Source organism: Myotis nattereri (genome assembly GCF_964212035.1).
Source record: "Myotis nattereri genome assembly, chromosome: 13".
Lineage (NCBI taxonomy): Eukaryota > Metazoa > Chordata > Mammalia > Chiroptera > Vespertilionidae > Myotis > Myotis nattereri.
Window position 1 is genome coordinate 20,726,285 of NC_138088.1, and position 10,572 is coordinate 20,736,856.

General features: G+C 42.6%; 1 protein-coding gene across 1 annotated transcript in view; it reads right to left on the reverse strand.

The window, feature by feature from the left end:
* Positions 1-126, reverse strand: part of HKDC1 (hexokinase domain containing 1) — a gene marked incomplete at both ends in the record, with an annotated part of 37,603 nt that extends 37,477 nt beyond the window's left edge. The window contains one exon of the mRNA XM_081105085.1: positions 64-126. Coding sequence (XP_080961211.1) covers positions 64-126 — 63 coding nt within the window. The remainder of the gene's footprint in view (positions 1-63) is intronic.
* Between the last annotated feature and the right edge of the window lie 10,446 nt (positions 127-10,572).

Below are 10,572 nucleotides of genomic sequence, written 5' to 3' on the forward strand. Positions count from 1 at the left end.
TGTAGGCAGGGATCCGTGTTGTCGGTGCAGAATGAGACCGCTCGCAGCCTCCTGAGTCCTTACCTTCTTGATCTGATCCTCCTTCAGCTTGCTGAAGTAAAACGCCATCAAGTGCACCGCAAACATTTTCCCCAAGCGTGGTTTCTCCTGAGGTGGTCAGAGACTTCTGTGCAGTTGACTCGCTGGTCTCCAGAGTGCTGCCCGCTTCCAGTTCGGGCTGGAGGCGCTGGGGAACTGGGTCTACAGATTAAATACCTCCAGGCTGCTTCGTTCAATGACTAAACTTTGCCCCCTCTCTCTGGTCCCTCCCTCCCAGCACACTTGATTGTCTAATAGGAGCCTCAGGGTGGCAGCTGAGGGCTGGTGGAGGCGAAGCAGGGGGTGGGTTGCTTGACTCTGACATCTCATTGCTAAGCAACACTCTCAAGCCAGTGCCCCACCAAGCCCCCTCGGCTGAGGAAAAGCTTCTGAGAAGTTGGGTGTTAATACCAACTTTCAACAGCTGAGCTGCTCTGCAAATGTCCACGCTCAGGCTTTCCTCTTCAGCCCTTTTCCCCTCAATCTCGCAGTATAACTCTGTGACTCTCTGCTCCTTTGCAGCACTGTCTTCACCAACAATAAAATATTTATATTAAACATTGTCCTGGCAGGGAGATTTCAAGAATGTTGGAACAAATTCTTCCATTTGTGATAGATCAGATCTCTTAGCTAATGGTCCATGGTAATGGAAAATAATTAAGGTTTATCTATTCTCAATGTTAAGCCAGAAAACCTTGATTTCACAGGTAGTGACCCAGAAAAAAATATGCAAGAGAAAGAATGAACAGAAGTCATCAGTACTCACTGGGAAGCTGCTGCCAGAGAGAAAAACTGAAGTTAGAGATGGGAAGCGTCTCATAGCATGAAGCTATTTGGTTATCTCACTCATCATACTTGAGAAAGACCCAGAAAGGGGCCTTGCACTGGTCCCAGTCATTGGTCAGCTAACAAAATCATTAACAATAACAATGGTGTTAACAGCAGCTAACATGGATGGAGCACTCACTATGCACATTTTTTAGATGAACACACTGAGGCCCCTAAAGGTTAAGTGACTTACTCAAATTCGCAAAGCTTGTCAATGACACAGTGAGGACTTAAACCCAGGAGTTCGATACCAGGGCTCAACTCTTAACTAATACGTAATATTGCCTCTGTTCTTTCTCCTGGCAATAAACGCTCCACTGATAACTATTAGTAGCAGCAGAATTCCGACTACTTGGGAAACTAAGTACAGACATGTCATTTCAACAGGGTCTTTCCAGTGGGGGAAAGGCGAATGAAGAAATTCTTGACCATACTTCCCAAATACTAATGAGCCGCTTCCTAAAATTAGCAACTGACCAGATATTAATGAAGATCAGCTGGGCACCTCCACCTCAATCCTATCTCACCTCTCCTCCTCAATAGAAGGGAAGATCAACCAAAGGACTTGTATGCATGCATAGAAGCCTAACCAATGAATACAGACACCAGGGGGGTGAGAGCATGAGTGGGGGGGGGGGGGTGGAGGGGGCAATGGGAGGGATAAGGACACATATGTAATACCTTAATCAATAAAGAAAAAAACTACAAGAAAAAAAAAAAAGAAGGGAAGAAATAGGCCAAGGTTGCAGGTTGGGTCCCCAGTTGGGGTGCATGCAGGAGGCAACTGATCGGTTACTCTCTCACATCGATGTTTCTCTCTCTCTCTTTCTCTCTCTCTCTCTCCCTCTCTCTAAAATCAATAAATACTTTTTTTTTAAGTATGGCACCAACTGCCATTGATTTATTCAATACAGGGACAACAGGTTACAATGGCCAGTGGACAAAAGGAAACAGAGCCATCACCAAAGGTATCTGCCATCTCCTTGTGGCTTGTGTGCGCCAGGTGGGTAGCCTTTGGAATTTTAGTGGCAAACAATACAGCTGATTTTTATCTGTTACCTCATTCCGCTTTTTTCCTAAGCAGATTGGCATCTTCGGCATCTACATTATATAGGTCCGAGTTAGCCTACTAAATCAGGACGCTTAGTGATTATAACGATCACATGCATTTGGAGTCATCCAGCTCTGCCCCCTCACTGTAGAATAAAGACAAAAATAATTCAATTATTTTACCATTTCTTGTCTGATTATCCTCACCCTTATTAAAGCTCTATGTAGCTGTTCAAGGATATCTGGGTGTAAGCATATCTTGGATTCAGATGGGTGGCACTGTGACATTTCAGTTAAAGTGTGTTACCCATCTGCCCCAAATCTTCCATGTAAGAACGGAAATGCTCTCACCTCTACACATGTCTGTGTCCGCGCAGCCCCGCCTTTGGCAAGGCCTAAAGAAAATATTTGCTTTCCTTTAAACACTGAGCAGGTGAGAGGACTAAAAGTCCAATAGAATTTACCTATTTAGCAAACACTTGGATAGTGTTTACTAGGTGGTTTCTAATATTAATTCCCACAGCAACTATCATTCTCTCCATTTCACAAATGGAGGAACTAAGGCACAGAGCCCAACATGGTGGAATAGATACTTACATGTGGGTGGTCTGGCTCCAGAGTCCTGGCTTAATCACCATGCTGCTGACGCTCACTGACCTGGATGCAAAGCCAGGGAACCATGGGACCTAAGCTGGACACCCAGCCCAAAGCTGGCAGCACAGTGGCAAGTGCACAGGCCCTGGGCTCCCACTTTGGCTCTGCCATCCTTGAAGTAGAAGGCCCAAGTTCATACCTGTACAGGGTGCACAGCAACCTCAGTGGGAGAATGAGAGTAAATGAGACCACATAAGGGAAGGCATATGGTCCATGGTGGGCTAGGGACCCCTTATTAAAATTGCTACTTCCTCTCATCCCATTTGGTCCTTTAGGATAAGAAAAGGCATGCAGCCCTTTAGTGCATTCAGTAAAACATAACCATAAACCATTAGAGGTACCAGTTCCATTTACTGGAATTATAGGAACAGTTATGAATTTTATCATTATTTTCCTTTACTAAAGAAAATAGAGCTTGGGTTCTGCCCCATATTCTTTTTAAGGATAAGTCCAAAGCTAAGTTGTCCAGAAGTCAGTCTGACCTGCTGTTATTCCACTTGCTGCAAAAGAATGAGAAACACAACCCGGCCGGCGTGGCTCAGTGGTTGAGTGTTGACCTATGAACCAGGAGGTCATGGTTCAGTTCCCCGGCAGGGCACATGCCCAGGTTATGGGCTCGGTCCCCAGGAGGGGGCGTGCAGGAGGCAGCTGATCAATGATTCTTTTTCATCACTGATATTTCTCTCTCCCTCTCTCTTCCTCTCTGAAATCAATAAAAATATTTATTTCTTTAAAAAAAGAATGAGAACACATTGTCAGAAAGCAAACTTCCATAAACGTCAATGTAGAAACTTGCAAATCCTGCCAGCAGTGACAGTCACTGTTATGTCTCCATAGGAGCAACCACATATGAAGCAAAAATGTTAACCTCAGGAAGTTTCAAAAGAATGGTACTGATCTTTCTTTTTTTAAAATATTTTATTGATTTTTTACAGAGAAGAAGCGAGAGGGATAGAGAGCTAGAAACATCGATGAGAGAGAAACATTGATCAGCTGCCTCCTGCACACCCCCCACGGGGGATGTGCCCACAACCAAGGTACATGCCCTTGACTGGAATCGAACCAGGACTCTTCAGTCCGCAAGCCAACACTCTATCCACTGAGCCAAACCAGTCAGGGCCTGATCATTTTTTTTATAGGTTTATTCCTGGCCCATGAAAAGACAGGGAATACTCATGGGGAAACCAATTGCACACTTTTTAAAAAATCTCAACTCTGTTGTACATCAAGAGCTGTACTGCCAAAATACATATCAAGGAAAGACAAATCATACTGGGAAATGTGGCTTTTTAACCTTTTTCAGAGTAATTATAATTGCACAAAATAGCAAATTTCTAAAAGCAAATGAAACTTCTGGTTAAACATGGCATAACCCCACTGAGACAAAGAGAAATGAAACAGGGGTTAAGAGATCTGAACGTAATCTTGGAAGACAGAAAGCCAGCAGGAAAGGAGTGGCGCAGCAGAGGAGCACGGACGCCCGCGTGCCTGCAGACGGTGACCTGCTGAGGAGTGAGCAGCGGTATCTGTAACTCTAGAACGGCTCAGGAGCCGGAGGCCCAGCGACCGCTGAAAAGCGAGAGGCAACACAGAGCGAAAACAGGAGATTGGCCAAAAGTCTCTATAAAAAAGCAGGTGGGCCCCAAGCGTGCCCCTCAACCTAGACCAACGAGTGACCACCACTCCCACCCCTACAGGAGGCTGTGTTTATTCTCTGGGGAGATTGAACCCAACAGCCTCTGGACTTGGGACCACTGGGACCGTGGGAAGTGGAGTGAGGCACAAGACTGCAAATAGGGCCACAAAGTGAAACCTTCAAGCTGAACAATGAGACCCCAAACCACTTTTTTCTGTCTGGTTTCCACCAGCAGACATCTGTGTACATCACCCACTGGGAGGAGTTAGGGGACCCATTTTCCTCTGTAAAACAAAATGGCCTCAGATATGGAAAAGGCAAAATTACAGAGGTGGTAAACAGATCAGTGGTGGCCAGGGGGTTGGGGGGAGAGGGAGGCTGAATAAGCGAAGCACAGGGGAGTTTTACGGCAGTGAAACTATTCTGTATGGTGCTGTAACCGTGCATACATGACATAATACTTTGTCAAAACAATAAATCAATAAAAATGCCTGTCTAAAAACCCATAGAACTTTACAGCAAAAAAAATGAACTTTTATGAATGTGAACTTTTAGAAAAGTTATTTAGATCGGAGATGTAATACAGACTGACAGAAGAACCGAACTGTACTGTAAATGTGTGAAAGAGCCTCGTTGAAGGGGATGGGAAGATGCCGACCTCACAATCTTGGAAAGGAGGGAGCGCACAAGACTAAAGGCAGAAGGAGCTACACGTAGCATTGTACCCTGCTTGGTAAAGCCGTTTCCCCAGGGGCATGGCTTTACGAATCTGCAAGCACCATGCACGCATACTGGAACTGAACGATGAAACAGGGTGGATGGTGAGAGGCAGGTTCCTCACTGTTGGAGTGGGAAGTTATATACAAGCAAGGCGAAAGGCTAGAATGATCTGTGTTACTGGATTAGAGTTGAGAACATCAGTATACACTCATGTTGAGCTTAATATAGAGATGTATATGTTTTTTATATACATGTATTATATATAAACTAGAGGCCCAGTGCACGGATTCGTTCACCGATGGGGTCCCTCGGCCTGGCCTGTGCCCCTTCACAATCCAGGACCCCTCGGGGGATGTCAGAGGCCCAGTGCATGGATTCGGCCCCATCTCCGCAGGCCAGGCCGAGGGACCCCACTGGTGCACGAATCCATGCACCAGGCCTCTAGTATGCATATAAGATCTTTGGTTAAGACATTAAGCGCCCAGCCTATTTTGTCTTCCATTAGGAAAGTATAGTCAGTCACTGGTGACTGACAGGATGCTTAATGTGTTAATCTCTTCCCACCCTCCCCCCTCCCCCTGAGATTCATCAGTCTGTCCCAGGTTTCCATGCCTGTGCATTGAGTGTCTACCCCCTGGTGGTCAGTGTGCATCATAGCTACCGGTCAAATGGTCAAACAGTCGTATGGTTGGACACTTAGCATATTAGCCTTTTATACATATATTTGTAGATATGTATACATATATAGGTTAATATATTCACATATATTTCCTGCTGTCGGCTGAGAAACCCCAGAGGCAATGACATCCAATAGCAATAAGCACACCTAGTGCCCAGACCGTGGTTTCTAATATCACTCTTTAAAAAGTCTGGCTCACAAACCAATGGACATGGACAACAGAGGGATGAGAGCATGAGTGGGGGGGGGGGGGAGGAGGAGGATGGGAGTTAATGGGGGGGGGGAGATGAGGACACATTTGTAATTCCTTAACTAATAAAGAATTTAAAGATTTAAAAAAAAAAAAAAGATCCAAAAAAAAAAATAAAGTCTAGCTCAGTGGACAGAGTTTTGGCCTGCAGATTGAAGGGCCCCAGGTTCGATTCCGGTCAAAGGCATGTACCATTGTTGTGGCACATCCCCAGTAGGGGGTGTGCAGGAGGCAGCTGATCAATGTTTCTAACTCTCTATCCCTCTCCCTTCCTCTCTGTAAAAAAAAATCAATAAAATATATTTAAAAAAAAAAAAAAGTGCCCCTGGCAGAAATGGCTGATTCTGGAGATGGGACAGGGTATAACTACAAGATGAACTTGAAATATCTTGTGGTGCCAGAAAGCAAGGAAATGCTAAAATAAAATTTTTTTAAAAAGAACCCACTTTACAGATTAATTAGTTCTGAGCAGTTTAAACTCAGCTAATAAGATAACCACCTCTAAGAAAACTATACTAGGGTTGTCAATAATTGAATTAAGGATAACACACACAAATACATTATAAACTCTGCTATAATAAGACATAATGAATTAGGTTGGTAAGGGAAGAAGAGTATTAGCCTAGGAAAACAAGCAAAATCAGATAAAAAGTTTTAAGATCAAGGCAAGATTTAGTTTAAAAATGTATGAAAATAGAATGAGTTGTACTATTACTAAAAATTAAGTAATAGGAGGCAGAACTGATAATTCAGCTGAAAATCACTTACATCAAGTAAGAAGCCATAGTAATGAACTAGATGGTAAGGAGTTTACTGTGCGGAATCTCAGAGACTAAGTCATGGGAGGTTTTCACTCCATCATGTCAAGGTAGAGACTCTCCTAAGGGCTGACGGCCTCTAAGAAAAGCCAGTCTGAAAGCTTCCACTTTACCAAGAGCTCAGGACTGTCAGCTGAGAGAATGCCAACATTCTCACCAGAAGCAACTCCACCCTTCCCTTCTTTCCCAAGGCACATGCTTCCTTTGCTTCTAAAGTCTATGACTCAAGATAAATATCACATGATCTCACTCATATGTGGAATATAATGATCAACATAATTTGATGAACTAGATCCAGAGACATATGGTAGGAGAGGGGGGAAGGATTAGAGAGCAACCAAAGGACCTGTATGCATGCGTATTAGCATAACCAATGGACACAGGCACTGGGGTGGTCGGGGCTTGCCCGGGGTAGGAATGGCTGGCGGGGGGGAAAAGGGGTCAATTGGGGAAAAAGAAGACATATGTAAAACGTTAGACAATAATAAAAAAATAAAATAAAGTCTATGACTCCACTCTGGCTAGTGTGCTCAATGGTTAAGCACCGACCTGAGCACCAAAGGGTCTCAGGTTTGATTTCCAGTCAAGAGCATGTACCTGGGTTGTGGCTTGCTCCCTGCTGTCCAGAGGCATCCAATCAATGTGTTTCTTTTACAGCCCAGTTTCTCTCTCCCCTCTGTCCTCTGCCCACTGCCCTCTCCCTCCCTCCCTTCCTCTTCCCTGCCCCTTCTCACTCCCTCCCTTCCGCTCTCTGAAAAGCAATGGGGGAAAATCCTCAGATGAGGATTAACAAAAATAAAAAAATAAATGTGTTTCTGAATCTCTTCTCAGATGTTTGTTTATTGTTACCCCTCTTATTTTCAAAATGAAAAAAGGAACTATCAAATAATAATAAAGTCTATGAAACAAAAAGCTATGATAGAGAAAACAAAAATTTCAATAGATTAAATGACGAAGTTAGAGAAATTGCCAAAAAAGTAGTATGAAAGGCATGAATATAATTTCTAAATACTGATTTAACAACAACAAAAAGGAATAATAGCTATACCAAAAGGGAAGTGGAGAAAAGGAGTGACTTAAGAAAGCTAAATCCTGCCCGGCCGGCGTGACTCAGTGGTTGAGCGCCAACCTATGAACCAGGAAGTCACAGTTCAATTCCTAGTCAGGGCACATGCCCAGGTTGGTCAACCTATGAACCAGGAAGTCACGGTTTGATTCCCAGTCAGGGCACTTGCCCAGGTTGCAGACTCGATCCCTAGTAGGGGCATGCAGGAGGCAGCCAATCAATGAATCTCTCTCATCATTGATGTTTCTATCTCTCTCTCCCTCTCCCTCTCTGAAATCAATAAAAATATTTAAAAAAAAAAAAAAAAAAAAAGCTAAATCCTCACCTGATATATAGTAGGCAATCAGTAGCTAATGTCTTAAAATGATGACTCAGGACAGAGGAGATGCATAATATGTAGTCAATGAGGTAAATACTAGAAAAAAAATAACAAAAAATAAATAACAACAGAGTTGGAAGTGTTTGTCTCTGGTTTTCAAAGGGGTACATATATTCATTTGACAAAAGTCAGTTTTTAAAAAGTGATTTAAACTTGCCCTAGCCAGTGTAGCTTGGTTGGTTGGAGCATCATCCTGTACACTAAAAAGCTGTAGCCTAGATTCCCAATCAGGGCACATACCTAGGTTGTGGGTTCAATCCCCAGTCGGGGAGTGTACAAGAGGCAACCAGTCAAATGTTTCTCCCTCACATCGATGTTTCTGTCTTGTCTAAAAATCAGTGACTATGTCCTTGGGTGAGGATAAAATATATGTATTTTTTTAATCATATATGTATACATATTTTTTAATGACAAGTCTATTTGGCTTATGTATATAGATTAGAGGTAAATTAATGTGCAGAAGTATAGGTTATAGGAGAGTTCTTACTTCCAAGTGAGCTTTGTTTTGAATTTATATTATGCATTACTGTAAATAATCATATGCAGATGGGCTTTTATAGATAGAATGAGCAACATCTATTGATTTATCAATTTTTAAAGGATAACAATGAGTGATGAACATGTTAAGAAAATTAAAGTGTGGCTATTAAAAGAATTATGAACATTTATAATTACTTAAGGAATTTTTTAAAAAATTATTTCGACCTAATTACAAGCACCCAAGAAAGAACATTTTCCAGCAGGGGATCCTCAAGTTCACTGCACTTCACAGGTGTCGAATGGCAGGTCAAAGTAGTCACTAGGTCACAAGCCTTTCCCATGCCTCACAAGCACCAGGGCCTTTCTAGGGCGTGGACTGGGTGAGAGCACCTAATAAAAACGTTTGGATAGATAGAACTTGTTAAAGGAACAAGTTCAAAATCATCTCCTCTACCAAAATTTGCCAAAAGTAACTTTATGAAATCAAGTCTTCAAAGGTCAGTCCTACTTCAAGAACGTTATTTTCTTCTCTAGCATTTTTTTGCACATAAAGACAACTTCCGTTTAGCATGTATGTGGGACTGTCCCACTATGTTAAGTGACAGGCTTTTAGAGAACAGCGACAACTCAGAAGCATGTTGATAACTGCTATCTCTGTTCAAGTTTATGTATTTTATAACTTTAAAAATCGAGAAGTAAAATAACCTAATTCATTTATCATTTGCTCGTCTTTCAGCAAACCACAGCTTTTCATCATATCCTAATAGGTTGATTTGTGTTGGATACACATAGAATGACTGCATCTTAATTACAGACTCCCAGTTCTGAGCTGTATCAGACTTTGGTGATTTGTGATGACTCACAATAGGCATTTTTCAAAAGACCCAGTTTCATTTTGTAGATTTACACTCATCCACAAATAAAATGTACGAAGCATTACAAGTCATTGATTTTATTCCTAACCAGATCTGTACTAACCACATCTTACTAAACTAGCCAGCTCTGTACCGACAGAACTGAGCTTAGCATCCAAGTCTCAGTCCATGCTCCGTGTTGATGTTCGACTGAATTCACAATAATCCAAAGAGGGCTTCAAACCCTGTGAGAAAACTGCAAAAAAAAAAAAAAAAAAAAAAAAAAAGAGTTGTGCCGAAACCGGCTTGGCTCAGTGGATAGAGCGTCGGCCTGCGGACTGAAAGGTCCCAGGTTCGATTCCGGTCAAGGGCATGTACCTGGGTTGCGGGCACATCCCCAGCAGGAGATGTGCAGGAGGCAGCTGATCGATGTTTCTCTCTCATCGATGTTTCCAACTCTCTATCTCTCTCCCTTCCTCTCTGTAAAAAATCAATAAAATATCTTAAAAAAAAAAAAAAAAGAGTTGTGTTTTAGAAAGGCTGAGGTCCGTCCGGTATGGGTTGATGGTTGAGCATGACCAGGAGCTCACTGTTCGATTCCTGGTCCAGGCACATGCCCGGGTTGCAGGCTCGATCCCCAGTTGGGGGCGTGCAGTAGGCAGGCGATCAATGATTCTTTCATCATTGATGTTTCTATCTCTCCCTCTCCCTTCCTCTCTGAAATCAATAAATACATATTTTTTAAAGAAGAAAAAAAGGCCTTTAGAAAAAACAAAAAAAGATTAAGAACATGACCTGAGTGAAACATATGCCTGGGACTTAGCTGGCCCAGAAGCCCTCAAAGAAAAATAAATGACATGTCAGGCTTGGTGCAGAGACCAGGTTGTTTTCAAATTTTAAGCACTTTGCAGTTAATTACTCAGAGCCACTTAATTATATTATTCCTATTTGTTTCACCTGATTGTATCTTTCTTTAGTCTCTTCTGCTTAACCACAGGCAGAAGACTCTCCTCCCCGACACAGGGAAAGGTGAACTATTTATCACTATTTCTACTCTTTAGCTCAGTGTTCAAGCAGCCC